This window comes from Eutrigla gurnardus (assembly GCF_963514095.1).
Source record: "Eutrigla gurnardus genome assembly, chromosome: 22".
NCBI lineage: Eukaryota > Metazoa > Chordata > Actinopteri > Perciformes > Triglidae > Eutrigla > Eutrigla gurnardus.
In genome coordinates, this window is record NC_139933.1 from 14,588,103 (window position 1) to 14,608,945 (window position 20,843).

General features: G+C 41.0%; 1 protein-coding gene across 2 annotated transcripts in view; it reads left to right on the forward strand.

The window, feature by feature from the left end:
• The window catches only part of LOC311032573 (glutamate receptor ionotropic, delta-1-like), a 388,903-nt gene extending 368,975 nt beyond the window's left edge, over nucleotides 1–19,928 (forward strand). Inside the window, exons 15-18 of one of the 2 annotated variants that reach the window (XM_084039468.1) lie at nucleotides 1,682–1,848; nucleotides 12,179–12,419; nucleotides 15,855–15,993; nucleotides 19,223–19,928. In XM_084039468.1, coding sequence (XP_083895594.1) covers nucleotides 1,682–1,848; nucleotides 12,179–12,419; nucleotides 15,855–15,993; nucleotides 19,223–19,692 — 1,017 coding nt within the window. In that variant the 3' untranslated portion in view covers nucleotides 19,693–19,928. The remainder of the gene's footprint in view (nucleotides 1–1,681; nucleotides 1,849–12,178; nucleotides 12,420–15,854; nucleotides 15,994–19,222) is intronic. The other variant, XM_084039469.1, reaches the window with a different exon arrangement.
• The last annotated feature ends 915 nt before the right edge of the window (nucleotides 19,929–20,843 follow it).

A 20,843-nucleotide genomic window follows, 5' to 3' on the forward strand; every position in this document is an offset into this window, starting at 1 on the left:
ACGAGCAGGTTCAAGTGCCGACACAGTGACAACACCCACATCCACTTCACTCTCCACCCGCAGCTGCTCCTACATGAGTGTTATCATCACCTCCTCCACCTCCTCTGCAGCCAGCCGGCAGGAGGACACGCCTCCTCCTCCTCCTTCACCTTCTCCTTCTCCTTCTCATCCACCTTCTCCTTCTCATCCACCTTCTCCTCCTCCTCCTCCTTCACCTTCTCCTCCTCCTTCTCATCCACCTTCTCCTCTTCCTCCTTCACCTTCTCCTTCTCCTCCTCCTTCTCATCCACCTTCTCCTCTTCCTCCTTCACCTTCTCCTTCTCCTCCTCCTTCTCATCCACCTTCTCCTCCTCCTCTTTCTCCTCCACTTCTCCACCTTCTCCTCCTCCTCTTTCTCCTCCACTTCTCCACCTTCTCCTCCTCCTCCTCCTTCTCATCCACCTTCTCCTCCTCTTCCACCTTCTCCTCTTTCTCCTCCACTTCTCCACCTTCTCCTTCTCCTCCTCCTTCTCATCCACCTTCTCCTCCTCTTCCACCTTCTCCTCTTCCTCCTTCACCTTCTCCTTCTCCTCCTCCTTCTCCACCTTCTTCTCCTCCTCCTCCTCCTCCTCCACTATTGCCTTCACATCCTCCTCCACCTTCTTTTCGTCCTCCTTTTCTTCCTCTTTCACCTTCTCCTCCTCCTTCACCTTCTCCTCCTCTTCCACCTTCTTCTCCTCCTCGTCCTCCACCTCCTCCTCCTCAGCCAGCCGGCAGGAGGATACACCTCCTCCACCTCGTCCCTCCTTTTCCTCTTCCTCGTCCACCTCCTCCTCCCTATCGAAATTCTTCTCCTCTTCCTCCTCCGTCACCTTCTTCTCCTCCTCTTCCTCCTTCACCATGTCCTCCTCCAAATTCTTCTTCTCTTCCTCATCCTCCACCTCCTCCTCCTCAGCCAGCCAGCAGGAGGACACGCCTCCTCCTCGTCCTCCTGCGCAGCGAGAATTAAAAGCCTCTCAGTTCACAAGAGTGTTTGATAACATGACACGTTTACCAGCCAAGTTTGGATCCAAAAAGGGACGAGGTGTTGTTGTGATTTAAATGTATCAACTCTGATGATGCATTTAAAGTCCTGGTAGTTTTGTTTGTTTGCAGCCTGGTGATGAAAAATTACATTTCAACACAACAAACCTGCAATCTGATTTTATACGGGAAATATATTTTTTAGAGGATTTGCTCTTCATTTATGACAAAGTGGGATAAACAAAACTATACAAAAATGTATATATTTTTACGTTGACATTTATTTAATTTTTGTGTATATATATATACTGTATATATACTTTTATAATGGATGAAATTATATTCAGTTTCGATCATATAAAACAGGAAATTAGAAAATCTGTGAATTCAAGAACCTGGAGGAAACTCATTTGTCGTATTTTTTCCTTTAAAAATGTTTGTGAATATTTTTCAGTGAACATTCCTTCTGTTTGGTTTTGTTGCCCGTCAGCAGAGCCGCTCTGATTGGCTAAATTTAGAACTGATTGGGCGCTTCAAACGAGTCCAGTGTTTCCATAGAAATGAGAGTGAAATCTGGAGAAGGAGATTTTACAGTCAGCGAGTCTGAATGTTTTATTTTATTTAAGTGCGTGTGTTTGTGTGTGTGTGTGTGTGTGTGTGTGTGTGTCTGTGTGTGTAGGCGAAGAAGAGTCCCTACGCCTTCCTGTGGGACATGGCGGTGCTGGAGTACGCCGCCCTGACGGACGACGACTGCACCATCACCGTGTCGGGGAACAGCATGAGCAGCAAAGGCTACGGCATCGCCATGCAGCACGGGAGCCCCTACCGAGACCTCTTCTCCCAGAAGTAAGTGACCCCAGGCCGTATAAAGGGCCACGTTTACACGACAACGTACGGTTGACTTGAAGGGTCTCGTTGCTCGTTGGTTAAAATGGAGTGTGAGGCGGCCTGGTGGAGATGTGGGCGTTCGCCTTCGGACCGCCGTGGTGAACGGGGAGCTCGGTCGTGACCCTCAACGGTGGTCTGCAGGTTTGGGTAGTGACCCTGAGGATGAGGTCGTGGATACAAGTGACAGTCCAGCTGAGGTTGGATTGGGGATCAGATCAACATCCTGCTGGTCGCCTCCCTTTTAGAGGTGGTGGAGTAGACCCAGAACACACTGGAGGGATTATTCATAAGTTATTGATGATGAGTTAAGATCTGATCCCGGTTTGTGCTGAAGGTTATCGGCTCAGGGTTTTATTCTTATTCTTCTCCTGTACCGGTTGGTTTGGGTCACTTCCCCTGATGAAGGCTGACCCGTTTGTTTAAGAAAGAGACTTTATGTTACATGTGACATAAGGTTAGTTACCAGCAGCATATTCACATTCACTCATTAATAGAGAAACCAAACTGAATTAAAATGATTTAGTGTATACTATTATAAACTTAAAGAGCCAAAACAAAGATCAGACATTATTGTATATTCAGCATCTTCTAATTGTTTCTGTCTTTAACTAAACATCAGTAAATGATTCACAGTGCATCCATTAAGTCAATTAAATATAATGGAAGTTACAGAATAATTCAAAGTTCATTAGCAGAAATTAGGATTATCAGATATTTAAAGAAGGTGATCTTCATATAAAAAGCATGAAAACAGACGTATCTTCTCCTTCCTGTGTGCATGTTTGAAACCTCCTCGGTGTTTTATCTGTGAGGTCGATGCCGTTCTGCTTTAACACATCAGGACTTCCTGTTCCTGTGAGCTGGTTCGGTGTTTTATCTGTAACGGAGGCGGCGAGGACTTAACAACGGAGGTCGTTGGGCGGCGTCGTGGTCCTCGTTATCAGTCGGCGGTGAGAGCGGGAGACGCTGCCGTCTCAGCCAATTACAGCAGAATCCTCGTTAAGGAGGGGGCGCTCGTTAAGATAAGAAGTAGCACGCCGACTCATTTCAAATGCGACGGAGACGCGCAGGTGAAAGTGAAGTGCGAGGTAAGAAACACCTCCTGCAGGCACTTAAATCAATAACGGCGCCCTGCGTTTAAGTCAATTAAGCTCACACGAAAGCGGCTCGTGGAAAGCAGCGGCGTCATGAAGCTGAAGGATTATTCACGCCATGATGTGTAAACAGAGAGACGTGCACTCATTATTCCGTCTTGCAAGGTTGATGTTTCGGCGAAGGCATTTTTTTTTTTTAAATCAATTAGCTCCTTTCAGTCTGAGCTGAGGGTGAAGTCTCCTCTCTCTTCACCAAAAACTCAAATTGATCCCAGTGCGAGTTTTTAAGATTCACGTAGATCATTTAGTGAGTCTCCGCATCGTTACATCATGAATTAGCAGTGCGAGGCGTCGCGTAAGCTCCCCGACTTTCTCATCCGCCTCGTATCGATCGGCGCTCCGAAGGCAAACAGGAAGTTGGTGTAAAAAAGTTGCAACTCAGCCTGCTGAACATGGAAAAGTTAAAGTCTGATAACATGATTATTCCTGTTGCAGTCGCCTCAAATTAGCTGATCAACAGCTGCGTTTTCATCGTTGGTGTTTGATCATTCGTTCGGATAAAGACGGCGATTTTGGCAAATTAGACGAATTACATAAGAGACAAATTGTCAAAGTAGTACAAATAAACAGGTAGACATGAACTTGAACTATTTTTTTATGCATGTAGCTTCTTACCACCAGGTCCATTTAGTTGCTCTTCTGGAGCTTTTTGATTGTTGTGCATGATCTTCCTCCAGACAAACAAACTGGCCTAACTCTGTTGATGAAGATCATGCGATTTGAAGCAAAAGCTCTGGGTCGGGCTCCTAAACAGAAGCTGGTGAGATTGTTTTTGTATATTTGAGAGAGGCTGAGAAGTGCTGCTGCAGCAAAGCCTGATGGGAAAAATGAATGAAAGCATGTCATTGGTTCTGGTAGGAAACCTGAAATCAGCCCAAAGCCATAACACATAAAACACATGGGATTAAATTCATTATTGACAAAAGATCAAATCGGCTGTTAAACCTACTGACCTGAATGGACTTTGGGTTTTCATTTGATTACATGTTCATGTCATATCGTAGGTTTGATTATATCTGTATAACTTCCTCTTTCTGGAGACAAATACCAACAAAACCAACTGCTTGGAGACGTTCTAGAGTTGAAAAAAGATATCAGAATTTTATTTTTGTAATTTGAGGGAACTGACTTTTACTTTCAAGCAATTTTTCTAAAAAATCCTGCTCTGGCATGCAGATTGAATGTAATAATTTTGGCAGCAGACTGTTGGAAGTTAACACTCGGATATTCTTTGAGCCGCCGTGTCCTCAGGCTGCGCTCTCCGCAGACTCGTGGCTTAATGGCTATATCCACTTTTCATATTCCAGAATTTCATTTTGAGTCGACCGTGGTTTCCGCCCGGCGTGGCCTCCCAGGTGTAAACCTCTCTGTGATTGGCTGTGTGGAATGAAAAGCAGCGGGGCCCGTCGTCCCCTGGAGCCGCTCTGAAAGCCTCTGAACTGCCGGCGTGAAGTTGTGTGGAGGGCAGCGATTATACGCCGGCTCTCAGCCGGGAGCCCGTTTGATCTCACACTGGCCCCCGAACTCTTCGACGCGCAAACCGCCCGTGTAACTTCCTGTGTCATTTATCTTTGAAAACACAAATGGCGATTGTGAGCTTTGCGGCTCAACAGCGGCCGCGTTAATAGAGATGTTAACACAAAGCATTAGCCGCCGCGCCGCTGAGCGTGGAGGGGAAACGGCGCGATGTGTTGGCTGCGTGGGAGGGACGCCTGGGGCCTCAGAGCAGCGCCACGCTGAAACATGTCATTTACTTCCTCCTCCAGCCGTGCGTCTATCTGACTTCCACACACGTCCTTCCCCTCCTCCCTTCACAAAGCAGCTACATCCTGTTTCTCTGGGCTGCTCTTTAAAGCTCTGAGATCGTCCTCTTAGTAAGTGTCTGGATCAGATCACCTGCGCACTCCTACACGTCCACTCCACAACGCAGCTCGGTTTTGAAGCCTCAAGTTTGGATTTTGGAATTTGTTCAACCAGTGAAGGATGTGACCATATTTGGACTGTGAAGGAGCGACGGGTGGATCGGCACCCCGAGCAGTAACCTTACTGGATCTGGATCCATGTGGATTCTGGTGTGAAGCTGCTAACAAAATTAACTTCATAGATCAAGGTCAACTTTACAGCTAAGTGTTAACGTTATTGGTAGCGTGTTAGCGACCTGTCAATCAGCAGGTAGCCCCGCCCCTAAAGCATCCCCTGCTTTCTGGTCTGGTGGACTCTACATGGACCATAATGTACTAAATGAACATCATGCTGGATTGAAGAAGACTTGAAACTAGAGCTTGAAACCATAAACTCATGGTTACAATGTTTACTGAGATAATACATCAAGAGAGAAGTAGGACCATTTTCTCATAGACTTTTATAAAATCAGAGGAATGAAATCTAGATACGAGAAACTTTACGTTTTAAGCAGTTTTACAGCCGATGGTTTGGGTTGTAGAGTTTAAGTATGTCTGTGTCATATGTATTATTATATTTTATATATCGAGGTTTATTCTGGAACATTTCTTTGTCGTCGTTGTGCTGAAGCGCTCCTGGCCGGAGATGAAATCTGTGTTTTTGTGCCGACTTTCTTATTTCTGGTTTAAATATAATGTGTAGAGGTCGGCTGCTCTGTGATTTACGTACGAAAGCCACCTCGACTTTGTTTGATTCTCCGGCTCTTCAAACTTCCTCTGCGTTTTGTTTCTTTGGCGCCCGATGGCAGCGATGGTCGGGTTCATCATTGTGCCTGCGGGACCATTTCTCCCCCCTCCTCACACTTCCTCTTTAATTAAGCAATTCTATGTTTATTTAGGGATTAATTTGTGACACCAAATGGAGACAAAAGGCGCTGGTTATTAATGGGAGTTTTTGCAGCGGCGCGGTTCACCGGGCGTCCAACAGCCCGAGGCGCCCTCGCGGTGCGGCGTTCGGGGACAACCAGGAATAACGCTTCAGAGTGTTAAATTGGGGGCAGAGCTATTGTTCGGAGCGAAAAAACCATTATCTCCACATTTCCAACAGTCATTTTAATACCTTGTCCCATAACCACCGTATTACCTCCATCCTGGGTTTCCTTGCGATAATCCTGCCATTAATAACCTCCGCAGACTTTGTTGCTTCTTCTGCTCATTTGTGCTGTAAAACTATTTTGTCCTAGGGGTGTTGCGTGTGTGTGTGTGTGTGACCTTCAACATGTTCACGCTGAGTTGAGCAGATTAAATGCAGCAAATTGGGCTCTGATTTTCCTGCTGCTGAAGCAGATTGTTCTTCGGTGGTCGTGGCAGAGTTTTGCTTAATTAACCTCGTTACTCAACACGCCGGCCGAGAGAAACGTAATGCGTGTCACTAACGAATACAGTACGACCACGCATGTGACGTATGTGGATGTTTTAGGTCAGAGTAAGTTGGAGAAAATGATGCGACTGATTCGTTGCCAGGCAACAGTCACAAACCAGCCACATTGGCGCTCGTTTGCTTGTTTGGGAAAACAAAAACAATCCGCCGCTGCTGTTATTATGAATAGTCATCGACTATTAATTCCTCTATTACCACTTTGATATCATTTACTACGTTGTAATTATTACGTTGATTTTTCCGTCCACGTGACATTTATTGCACTTTTGTCCATCCTGAGAGAGCTGATCCCTCCTCACTGGTTTTTTTTCTGTCATCTGAGGCAGATATGTGATTTTGAGGTGAAATAATTAAAAGTTTCTAAAACTATTGAAAAAGTAATCTTTTTTTCAACTATTCTTTCAAAGTAAATCATATTTTAAATCAAAGTTCTTTCGAGGAAACTTCCAAAAATAAACAATGACGCCTTATCAAAGAAACAATGTGTTTATGATAAATATTATTATGTTGTAGCCCTGCGATAGACTAGCGTCCTGTCCAGGGTGTACCCTGCCTTCGCCCAATGACAGCTGGGATCGGCCCTAAATACAGGATAAGCGGTAGAAAATGGATAGATGGATTATTATGTTGTGATTAGTCTAATAATCCAGGACAGTGGTCATATAAAATGATCCTGTTCTAGAAATCTCGCAGACATATATTGTAAATACCTGGACACAAATACAACAATTTGCATGACGAAATATAACTTCCTGTGAAAATACTTTGCGCTGTTTCCTAACCAGGTGTAAATTCATCTTCTCAATCCAGAAAAAAAAGCCAACCAATCCAGCTGTCACTGTGAAAGGATGAATCCCCAAATGACCCGCAGCATTCAAAACCTCAGTGAAATAAAAAAAACACACAAAAAAAAAAGAAAAGTCAATGTGTTCCAAGGCATAAGATTACAATTGATGCCAGATGATTGTTTTCTAAATGAAAGAGAAATCCCTTATTTTTTGATCCAATACCCCCTAATGTCAGTTTATTGAGAGAAGTTCAGCGGCGGCGCTCCTTGAACGCCATTGCTGCTCCGTCACGTCGATTGGAGCCGATGAACGTGTCGTGTAATCGCCCACTTCGACTTGTTTCAAGTAACGGAATTACAGCTGCGGTTAACGCTTCATGTGTTGTGTGAAGTTCAGGAATCAATGAGACGTCTGCACAGCCTTGGCTGAGCCGCCTGTTCTCCGTCGCATTGATTTAATGAAGGAAACCAAACCACATGCAGCTACGCATGACCGGATATTTGAATTCCTCCTGCTGTTGTTATTCACTTGCATTGGCAAACAGTGTGGAAAGAGCATTTTCTTGTTGTATGATCCAACAGAAACATTATAATTGTGTGGTAGAACAAGTGCATATTCATTTCAACCGTCGGACATACATACCTCATAATGATAATGTAATTTTGACAAAAGCTAATAAAGACTTACTGTCATGGATTTTACAGTCTTAACCATTTTTATAACGGAGACTCCCACAAAAAAGTAAATTAGTAGAATTCAAATTTTTTTTGACTTTTTAATCATTTTTTTCAACAATTTATGGATATGATTTTTTCGACATACTGTACTATGACTTTTTTCAACATACTATACTATGACTTTTTATGACTTTTTTCAACAGACTACACTATGACTATGACTTTTTTCAACATACTATAGTCTGACTTTTTTATGACTTTTCGACAGAGTAGGCCTACTATGATGTTTTTTTAAAGACTTTTCGAAAAACTTTGACATTTTAATGACTTTTTTAAGACTTTTCAACGTACTATACTATAACCTTTTTTCAACATACAGTGACATTTTTAATTACTTTTTTATGACTATTCGACAGAGTACACTGACTTTTCCTTTCCTTTTCGTTTTTAAATACTTTTTGACATGCCGTTTACTTTGACTTTTTTTCGACATACAATGTTGTCACTTTTGTTTACTTTTTACGACATACTATACTATGACTTTTTATGACTTTACGACAGACTACTGTAACGTTTTTTTCATGACTTTTCAAACAGACTATGACTTTTTTTACATACTATACTATGATTTTTTCTGACTTTTTTCGACATACTAAACTATCACTCTTTTCGACATGCTATATTATTACGTTTTAAAGACTTTTTAGACATTCTATACTATGGCTTTTTAAACACATTTCGACATACTACATACTGACTTTTTTTGGCAGACAATACTATGACTTTTTTTTTCTTTGTTTTTCGACATACTATACTATGACTTTTTTAGTCATAAAAATCCCTCATATCGTATGTTGAGCAAAGTCTGAGTGAAGTGAGTCCAAAACTGTCATAAAAAGTCAGGGTGATTTTTTTTCCAAAAAAGAGTCATATATATAGCATGTCGAAAATTCACAAAAAAAGTCAGTTGATAAAATTCATAAATTGTTGCAAAAAATGACTAAAATGTCTATACTATGACTTATTTAGTCATAAAAATCCCTCATAGCATATGTTGAGCAAAGTCTGAGTGAAGTGAGTCCATAACAGTCATAAAAAGCCATGGTGAATTTTTTCAGGAAAAAATATCATTGGCCTACTATAGCATGCCGCAAATTCACAAAAAAGTAAATTCATAGAATTCATAATTTTTTTGACTGTTTAATCATTTTTTCCCACAATTTATGGATATTATGATTTTTTCGACATACTATACAATGACTTTTTTCGACAGAATAGGCCTACTATGTTTTTTAAGACTTTTCAACAAACTTTGACATTTTTAATTACTTTTTTGACGGACTATACTATGACTTTCTGATTTTCCTCAACAGACTATACTATGACTTTTTTAAAGACTTTTCAACATACTATACTATAACCTTTTTTGACATACAGTGACATTTTTAATGACTTTTTAATGACTTTATTCGACAGAGTACACTGACTTTTTCTATGATGTTTTTACTATACTATACTGATTATTTTAAGACTTTTCGACGTACTACGCTAAGACGTTTTTAAAGACTTTTTGACATGCCATTTACTATGACTTTTTTCGACATACAATACTGTCACTTTTTTTTTACTTTTTACGCCATACTAAACAATGACTTTTAATGACTTTATGACAGACTACTGTAACGTTTTTTCTGACTTTTCAGACTATACTATGACTTTTTTAACATACTATACTACGATTTTTTCTGACTTTTTTCAACATACTAAACTATCACTTTTTTCATGCTATACATACAATACTGTCACTTTTTTTTTTTTACTTTTAACAACATTTTAAAGACTTTTCGACATACTACACACTGACTTTTTGGACAAACAATACTATGACTTTTTTTACTTTTTTTTTCGACATACTATACTATGACTTTTTTAGTCATAAAAATCCCTCGTATTGTATGTTCAGCAAAGTCTGAGTGTAATGAGTCCAAAATTGTCATAAAAAGTCAAGGTGAATTATTTTGCAAGAAAAATAATTCATAGGTCTACTATAGCATGCCGCAAATTAACAAAAAAGTACATTTGTCAAATTCATAAATTTCTTGACTTTTTAATAATTATGATTTATGATTTTTTTGACATACTATGACATTAAATGACTTTTTTCGACAGATAACGACTTTTTTCCACATACAATACTGACTTTTAATGACTTTTTTCGACAGAGTACTATGATGTTTTTTAAGACTTTTCGTCAAACTGACATTTTTAATGATCTTTTCGACAGACTACGCTATTACTTTTTATTAACAGACTACTATGATGGTTTTTTAAGACTTTTTGAATGGACTATAGTATGACTTTTTTTCATAATTTTTTTCGGCAAACTGACATTTTTAACAACTTTTTTGACAGACTTTACTATAAGGTTTTTTAATTATTTTTCTTGACATGCTATACTATGATTTCTTTTAACACTTTTTGACATACTATACTATGACTTTTTTGTCGAAAGATTACCATGATTTTTTAATTACTTTTTTCAACACACTATGACCTCTTTCATAACTTTTTTCTTTACTCTGCGCGATGGTGAGTTTTTGTAGTTTGGCAACTATAACTATGTCAGGAACCAAAGTGCAAAGTTCTACTGACTGTGCTAATCTTCCAAATTAAGAACCCAAAAGCAGAGGCTGACAAAGAAATACATTTTATTTATTCAAGAGTGTAAAATTAAGGTTTGTGACTTAGCAGGAATATGCAGCACAGGGCAAAAATCCAAGATGCAGTTGATCAAACAAAAGTCAGAAATATTCCAATAGTAGGCAAAACAGGCACCAAGGTAGTATAAGTCATGTAAAGTCCAATCAGAACAGACTTAACGGAGGACAGGAATTTACTCACAGTTCAATGGCAAAGACTAATCAAAGACAGACATGAAAAGGGCAATTTAAATACACAGAGCAAACAAGACACATGTTAAGCACATTAACTGAATGACTACACACAAGTCAAAAGTTATTATTTTTTTCATCATACTTTACTCCGACATACGATACTCGTCCCAGAGTCAACGTATGGTGTACGCCTGTACACCGTCTCTCTGCTTCCGGGCACTCTGGCTGGAGGTCTATGTGCTCTTCACCCTCGGATCTGCTGGTTGCTGGATACCCATGTTCTCATGTGCTCCTGTCTGCCTCCCTCCTTCCACTACAACCTGGCTGAGTGCTGTCCCTCCAGAACTCCTAGCAGAACCTGGGCTCACAAACTGACCCAGCCGGATGTGGAGTGGAGTGACTTGGATGTGGAGTCACGGTCTGCCCCATCCTTGTACCCTCCTGGATGCTTGTCTTTGGTATAGGGGCGAGAAGAGGTTTGAGTCTGTTGTGATGCAAAATCACCTCAGTCCCTCAACTAACACTACATGAGGCAAGATGTCTGTGACTCTCTCTATGACCCTATAAGACCCCTTAAATAAAAGTCACAGTATAATCTGTCGAAAAATCATACTATAGTCCGTTCAAAATGTAATAGAAAGTCTTGAAAAAATCAAAGTATAGTCAAAAAAAGTAATGAAAAAGTCATAGTATGTCGAAAAAAATTAATGAAAAAAATCATAGTAGGCCTACAGTCATAAAAAACTCATCGTAAAGCATGTTGAAAAAAGTCATGAAAAACGTGTCAAAATAGTTTGTAAAAAAGTCACATTATAGTCTGTTGAAAGAAAGTAACCATATAGTATGCCATAAAAAATGTCATAGTATAGTATGTAGTAAAAAGTCATAAAAAAACAGTATAATTTGTCGAAAAGAGTCAAAATATGTGTTGAAAAAAGTCATAAATTAGTATGTCAAAAAAGGTCATAGTTTATTATGTTGATTTTCATCACTTTTTTTTTACCATACTTTACTTTTCGACAAAGAATACTATGACTTTTTTCATCACTTTTTACCACATATTATGCCATCTCTTTTTCAACACGCTACTTGACTTTTTTCGACAAACATTTTATGACATACTATTATTTTTTTTCTCCAGACTATACTATACAGATTTTTTTCGACTCTCTATACTATGGCTTTTGTATACATTTGTACTGTATACTATACTAGGACCTTTATATGACACACCATACTATCGTGGTTTTCAGGTCAGTATGACTATACCATGGATTTCTATGCTATTTATACTGGTTTATAACTTTTTTTAATTTGAATTGCATATTATACTAAATTGACTCCCAACACCCTCATGTAGCAGTTTAACCAGGCTGTATTGAACTCAAAGACATGAATTAATCATTTCTCTGACTCACCTGCTTCTTCTTCAGGATCTTGGAGCTGCAGGAGAAAGGCGACCTGGACATCATGAAGCAGAAGTGGTGGCCTCGCACCGGCCGCTGCGACCTCAGCAGCCATGCCAGCGCCCATCCTGACGGTCGCTCCCTTAAGCTGCACAGCTTCGCTGGCGTCTTCTGCATCCTGGCCGCCGGCCTGCTGCTCGCCTGCCTGGTGGCCGGGCTGGAGGCATGGTGGAACAGCAACCGCTGCCGCCAGGAGCAGCCCAAAGAGGTGACCGAGCACAGGGCCCGGCGGACGGGCCAGCAGGGGGAAGACACTGCCACACTCTACTTTAAGGATCCAGCCGCAGACGCGAGCCCCGACTTAGTGGAGCTCCAGTACACCCAGCTGTAGAGGAGAGAGTTTAAAGAAAGTAGTTAGTCTCGGAGAGCTGGGGGACAGAGAGTGGCGAGACAGGACAGAGTAGGTAGATGTGCTCTGTGCCACATCAGCCCAAGCCACTGATTGAAATCAAATTTGGTCTTATTATTACCCCTTTTTCTTTTATCCGTCCATCACTCCCCACCCACCTGGTCCTAAACTTACAGACACCAGAGCTCATCTGTTTCTCTATTGCATATTTTCTAAAGCACACAGCACACTCCCCTTGACCATTGCCTTTACTAATACGCACATAAAACCACAGCTTCTCGATCCACTTGGGAATCGTTTTTCCTTTGGCTTGATGCATACACTCGAGGCCTTAGGCAAACAGTCTCAAATTAGCCCAGCAAGTCAGGATTTGGCTATTAGCATGTCCCCCTTGTTTCCCAGCAAACCCCCTGCTACAACATTGAATGCACCCCCAGACTTAAACGATTAATTCCCACAGTGCAGGCTTCATAACCATTCATGGGTTCGCTATTGAATTATTGTTTTAAACTAATTTACTGGAGAGGCTTCGGTAGTTTTCCTGCACGCAATTGTTCTGAAAAGAGATTATAATTAGTAGCAGAGAGATCACTCAGGCAGAACGTGGTAACAGCGTTGAACACAGACACACTGTCACTGTCTTAACACTTTTGGACAGTTTCCATTTCAGTATGAAATCCTGATGAGATGTCAAGAGGCGAAAGAGCCATTTATCATATCCAAGAGGACCTTAACGTGCAGCTCTCCCTGGGATTTAACATTAACAGTGACATTATCACAGTTGGTTCAAATCATTTGCTGATGTTGCTAATAGATACTTGAACCTTATTAAGTGCCTACTGAATGAAAACCGTACAGCATTCATTTACCAGAACACTTTCCATTTAATGAAAGAAAAGTCACTATAATAGTGGAGCCAAAAGTTAGACCTTCACGGGGTTTTAAGACGAAGGAAGTTAATTAGACATTAACACACTGGAATAAGCATTAATAAACACTGACAACAATGACTTGATGGAAGCATCTGATAATTTATGTGTTTAGCGCAGATAAAATAATTGACGCCATTGAAACTGTCACCACATAAAGTCTATAATATGCTGATTTAACACTGAATTAGGGCGGGGTAACATTTTATAAACGTAGTTTAACTGGTCTAGAGTCAAGTTGTGTCCCAGTATCAGACTATATACTACTGTTTTTGTGTCAAGAGACATTAGGTATATTTCAGCAGCTGTTGTGCCTGTTGCAATTTGAAAGAGTGAAAATGTTGAGCAGCGGTGTAATGATGATGTAATTTGGCAACGGTTCAGGAAATACAAAATAAAAACAAACCTTAGAAGAAGCCCAATATTCGCTCTTTTAGCTCCGTATTTGGTCTCTACCAGCTCCCAAGGGACATGTCCGTCTCTGAAGCTGCCAAATGTTCGTCTACGTTCACCAGCTAGCCTCTAACCGAGTCTGCCTGCTGGCTCAATCAGAAGTTGTGTTCTGGAAAAGACTACAAAGGTTGTATTTTGGGGAGGTTGGTGAGAGCCTGAAGGACTCAACCTTACAGTGTATGTGCAGCATTGCAATAGTGCCAAATTTTATGAGAATCTTATATAAGAGAGGCTTCAAAAGGCTGTGTTGAGCTGCACAGTTGGTGTTCAGAGTGGGTTGTCAAGTTAAAAAGCAAAAAAACAAAAAGAAAAACATAAATGGAGCTATATTTTGTTCTATCTCTTAAAAAAAAAACACGTTCCCATACAACAAAACTGCATTGCCATTGCTTTGTTTATTACATTAATATTTGACGTATCACAAACATGTTTCTAAATATAGTCCCTGAAAGGACTTTCACCCTGGACATCTCTGTTTGTGTCCTGTGTGAAAACCAAATGTTGACTTCTTATAATTTATGCCCATGTTTTAAATAACGTAACAAATTTAAGAAATCTTATTTTAACCTGAAATGTGGTGTTTTACTAAAGCTAAACAACAAAATGTGTTGCATTTTTGTTTAGTTATAATTTGTAATGTTAACAAACATGTTTAAAACAATGACCATAATCCGTGAGAAAATAAGTTTCCTCTAAAACGTTATTATGGGTACAGTTTAATTGTATGGGAGATTAATTTAGTCCAAGGTAGAATTGCTGTCCTACATACACAGGGGTGGGGTTTAATCCAGTAACTAATCCTCTTAACCTAAATTGGCAACAAGCATTAAATAAACTGTACAACTAGCTAGAAAATGTTCATCAACTTCATTAGGAGACCCATTATGGAGGTCCTGACTAGGGATGCACCGATATTAGGTTGATACTGACTCAAATAGCTAAATCAGGGTATCATGACAATGAGGCCGATCTACTGGATTAAATTCTATGTTTATTTACTATTTGCATTTTATACCGGAATTTGAATTCCTGTTTAGTTGCTGAATAAAAGAATGTTAAACTTGAATTGTACCTCTGTTTACATTATTTTAATATCCAACAATTCAGTTTAATTCTGTGTTTAGTTTTGTTGTAGTTAGTTAGTGAAACGACGTTTAAATCAAGCCGTGTACATAAAAGAATGATTCCAGTCTAGTGGAGCGTACGGCTTATTAATTAAACACCGTTATCGGCCGATATCTGCATCAGGATTAATTAAGGTGGATCGGTGCATCCCAAGTCACGACCGCCTGGTTGGGAAACACTCAGCTGGAGAAAGAGTTGGCTGTGGGATTAACGTTAATTAGCTGGAGTAATCTGCAGTTAGTGTTGTTTGTTATTTCGGGAGGTGAAAGCAAAAGAGAATTCTGCTCACTTAACTCAAAGTCTCTCTTTGCCAATATTAAAGAAATAAAATGTATGATGAGAGATCCACAATGGAATCCCGACCCTCTCAGTACACCATGTAGACCTGCACCATACAGTACCAGTATACAGTCTGGAACTGGGGCTCAACGTATGCTTCACCATATGCTTCACTCTACCTCTAAGTTCTACCTCCACAACACAACATTCACCTCCGGTGCCAAACACAACAGACATATCACGAGGCCGGTTTTTGTGTCATGTGACAAAATGGATCCATAAACTAAAGTGTGAGCAGACGGTGTACGTTTGGGTGTGTCACCCTTTTAGCAATAAGATTTGTGTCCGACATCCCAGTCCATAACCGCCAGTACAATCACTGTGTCACGTCTTATTGCAAATTATATGTCAATGTGGACACCCGTGTTATCTATCTCCTTCTCCTTCTCTCCATCTATCCTTTTTATTTTTTTTTTATTTACACTTGACTGTCTATGATCTCGTGCAGGTTACTAAGGATTACAGACTGGCAAGGGTTTCTGGTCCATTGACATATAATGACATTACAACTGCTTCATCGGAGGGGAGGAGGGACATTTGGACAGACAGAGAGAGAGGCTGGGATGAAGCAGAAGCTATTGATACAGGTCAGAATAGACCTCCTATACAACTATCAAAAATAAAAACAACAAAATAAATAAGTGTGTCATCGCCAAGGTCCTCTTGTTTTGTTGAGGGTTGATTTTTTTTGGGTCAATTTTAAATCTTCAACTAAGCAAAAATGTGTTATCATACCTGATCCTGGATATATCTCTTGATTAATATTCCAGTAAATATAAAAAAGTAAACATGCAGGGCTTTGTTTTGCGATTAATGTCATCTATTAATATTTCCTCAATTTTAACCATATAGAAAATAACATGGTTGCATGTCAATTATCACATATCTAATAATCTTCATAGGTAGTCCCTTACAACCTTTTTTTTTAATGTGGGAGCTCAAAAGAAAAAGAAAAACACTTAAATCAGACATTTTCATAAAGTTTCTGGTAGCTCATTAAAACTCTCCCAAAACAAATAAAGCTAATTCTCAATTTCCTTATCAGAAAATGGAGCAGGAAATTATTTCCAGCACCAGACGTTTCAGCTCAACAGGAAATAAATCAAGTGGGCCAAATTAATTTGGTTCATGGTCTGAAAGCAGACCGCTTGGTCTTAATTGCGATTGATTTGAATTTGCGCTTTTGCTCTATGCAGACGACATGATAATTGAAGCTGTAATTGATGCCTTGGCTGCTCCACCTTTAACACTGCATCCCCTGGCATTAGAAACCCGCCTTGTTCTTATAGTGCCTTTCTTTTTCTTTGTTTCAGTTGGTCATCTTTAACTGTGTGAACACATTTCATAAGGGCTGACCTTTGACCTCACTTTTACATGTTCTTTACGTGTGGAATTGAACAGTTACACTGTGATAAAAATGACAAGGCGTAGTGCCTTTCCACGCTTGCCTATTCTAACAGTTACAGCTCGGTGTTTTTAGCCCTTTATAGAGAATTACTCAACAAAAACTGGTGTTTGTTAAACAAGCACAATCTTATTCTCAAATATCAACATTCTTAAACTAAAGTTAAATTTGCAAAGCCAGACGTCACCTCACAAACTCAGTTTGTCTAGAATGCATCCAGTCAGCTGAGGTGAGAGGCTGAAGCCCCGATGTGGTCCGATGCGGATCTCTACATCAGACTTCAGGGACAAAAACACATCTTATAGCGAGAGACACTGATATGAAAGGCTGCTGGTTATTAGAAAACACGAAGGTTGAAATGTTTCCAAGGAGCACTTGAATCCAAAATGACCAGAAACTGTTTCTTATCACACTTGAGCACAACCTACTCATCAGTTGCAGAATTTGCAAAGTCGCAGGAGGGAGAGCGATTTAAAATCCGCCCCACCGGCAGCGCTCATTAAAGGAGCTGTTTGTTTTCCAAATTAATGACGGCTTTCAGACGCCTGTTATTTTCTTCCCCTGCACTTACATCACCAAGTCTGTCTTTAACGACCGGCTGAGGTTTTAATCCCAGGCATTTATTTATTCGGGCTCACCGCCAGTTCCACGCCGGCGAAAAAAAAACATATTTTAATGAGATGCCAGTCGTGAAACAATAACCTGAACCGAGCTGTTTTAATTGGCTTTGAGAGGAGCTCCGTGAGACTGGAGAGGGATCACTCCGACTCGGCTCGGGGGCCTCGCGGATAAACACCTTGTATGTTTACGTGTTCCTTTAAGGCTTGAACAAAAGCCGGAGACAGATGGTTTCAGCCTCCGCCACGGCGGACCACGATGCACCGGGACTCCCAGGTTTCCTCAAGTGTGCATTCACAAGCTGCTTTCTGCGCCGGCTATTATGCGCTGTTTGAAAGGAAGTGCTCTTCCACAACTCTACCTCAACATAAAGACTCAGCACTAACATCATTTTCATCTTTAGAGCCGACATATTTCTAATAATAGCTGCATTCCTGCTCATTTTATTTCTATTAACCTCAGTAGAACACGGAGCTCATTTCTTTTAATTTATCAGATTTATCTTTTATCAGATAGCATTGTTGGTTTCTAAAAGGCTGAAACAAATAATTTATTTAGATTCTGTTCTTATAAATATGACAATTAAGAAATATATGAATGAACTAATAAAAATACACCAACTTTTTAAACAGAATTTAGCTTCTGGTCAACATGTCACCGTTTTAAAAATGAATACAAAGATGTCAGTCCTGTTTGATTTGGTCACATCTGTGGTTACTGGTGGTTTAATAATAATAATAATAAAATTAATAATAATAATGGTCCCAGAGTTCTATCAGAAACAGCTGCTTTATCAGTTCATAGTTCAGCCAAACAAAGCGCGGCTTCAACTTAATTATCTGCGTGTGTGATTTAATATACAGTGTAAATGTGTCATGTGCATTGTTCTGAATATCACTTGTGTCATTGTGATGAGTTACTGTGACTAATATCATTGTACTCCTGAGTTGAAGTGAATCCGATGCTGGAGCCAAGCCACGCTGCATTCAGGAGCGCGTCTATGCGTCGTAATAAGATGCGCTCACGCGGCGACAAACGCGGCGAGACGTGGAGGGAATCCAGATCCTCGGCTTGCTATGCGACGCACGCCTCCTACCTTTGTCTTTACATCCCGTCCTTTACCTTCCCGTGACCCGCCACACCGAGGCAGCGCCCGCCGTTCAGCGGGGGAAACACTCAAATGTCTATTAATGCCTAACAAGTATGCGCGGCTGCAGCTGGCAGGAGATGCAGTGTCAGCCGATGTTTTGATTAAATTGTTTGAATAGCGTAACAATCCTCTGATCCCCCGAGGGCGCCGCGTCAAGGGCGTCGTTTGGGTTTCAACACGTCTTATGCCGAAACCCACTTTACTTTTACACCTAAAGATCTAGAATTGTAATCATTTGACTCAATGGACGAGATTTTGTTATATAGTTGAGGTGAAATGAGAGTCTAGATTCATCACAAATCGATCTGTCCGTTGTGAAACACAGGAAATGGCCGTCGGTCCGTTTGGCTCCAGGATTGTTTTTCACCAGACATCAAAACCTTTAATATTTACTGGCCAAGTTTGATTTCAAGGTGCACATACAGATTGGTTCCCGCTGGGCTCCTCGTACCAAAACGACCAATAGAAACAAGAGCCCGTCAATTCAAACACAAAGTCCAAACACCAGTGAGAATGCATGGAGCACCAGCAGACCTGAAACAGTCTGAGAAACCGGCCCATCGCCAATCTCAGCCTCTGTGTCCCTCCTCTCCTCCCTCCCCCCTGTCTCCCCTCTTCCACCCCCCCACTCCTCCTCTTATAGGACAAGGAGGTGAACCTGGAACAGGTGCATCGTCGTATGAACAGTCTTTTGGACGAGGACTTGGCCCACAAGCAGATCCCCGGCCCCTCTATCGAGATCTCTGCGCTGGACATCGGCAGCATGCAGCCCAGCCAGGCCTCTCTGATGGCCCCGGGGCCGGAGTCCGTGCGGGAATACCCGCCCTCGGGCCTCGCTGTGACCACCTACCTTCCCGGGGAGGGGGGGCCGCCTCCGCCTCTTCCCCACCCTCACCATGGGGGGACCCTAGGCAGGACGCTACCTCTGTCCCAGGGCCCTGGCAGCAACACGTTGCCCCTGCACCATCCGCTCAGCAGCACCAGCCTCAGCGGCACCATGCAGTGCAAACACAGGGCCCCCAACGGGGGGCTCTTCCGGCAGAGCCCTGGCAAGACACCCATGCCAATGTCCTACCAGGCAGTCTCCGGAGGACCCATACCCGAAGCCATTGAGGCCACCCACAGTACATCCATATAGTGCTAGGAGGGGGTCGGGGCAGGATGGGGGTCAAACCACAGCGATAAGTCGCTCTCTGGACTTTGGTCTGGGGGTTTTGGAGGTGGGGCGGGATCTCTAGAGGAAAATTATTATTATAGAGGAAAAAAATATGTAAAGTAAAAAGATTTTGTATCTCACTTCCTGTTCAGAAAAGCTGATGTTACAGACAAAAAAAGGCGGGTTGGCAGGTGTAATTTTTCTCTTGTACATATCTGTAAATACTAACAGAACGAAGTGAGGTTAAAGTGTATTTTGAATATTCTCAATTTTTTGAAGTTGAGTTATAAAAACCAACAAAATGAGATAAAAAAATTATATATATATATATATATATATATATATATCCATCCATCCATTGTCTACCGCTTATCCTGTATTTAGGGTTGCGGGGGGGCTGGAGCCAATCCCAGCTGTCTATATATATATATATATATATATACATACATTGATGAAAAAGTTATGACTGTTTGAATGGCTTTGTAAATTTTGTTCAATATGAAACAATGACGCGAAACTCATTGTGATTGTTTTCTAAGTGCCGAAATTAAAACGATGTCTCTCCACAACTCATCGATGTAAAACGACTACCCATGATGCACCGCTGTAGGGCCATTTTTTAGTGTTGGACACCTACTGTTATGCACCTCTGTACCAACCCTATATATATATCTTCAGCATCGGACGGAAAATGATCACAATTTTTTTTTCATTTGTATTCAATATATAATATACGTTGTTTTTTCAAATCAAAAGTCTAAATTCATTTTCTTACATTGACTGTAAATGATTTATTGTTGCGGGGGGGGGACATTTTTATCTGGTTCCTATTTTACACACAGCTTGTTTTTATAGCGGCATCACTGCTGTCCAGGTGAGGAGCTTCAGTTTGTAACAGCAGGAAGCCGAGACTGTTAGGCTGCGATCTTCCATTTTATTTTTTACTGAAAAAAAAATAAGAATCAATACTCTCGTATGGCGTTTTAGATTCAATCTAACCGAGCCAACGCGGCTCTACTCCCACTTCCACTTACTGATTCCTCAACGGCTCGGCTGCCTCGATAGTCTGACATCATTCTGAGTATCGTTGGACAACTTTCAAAAACGA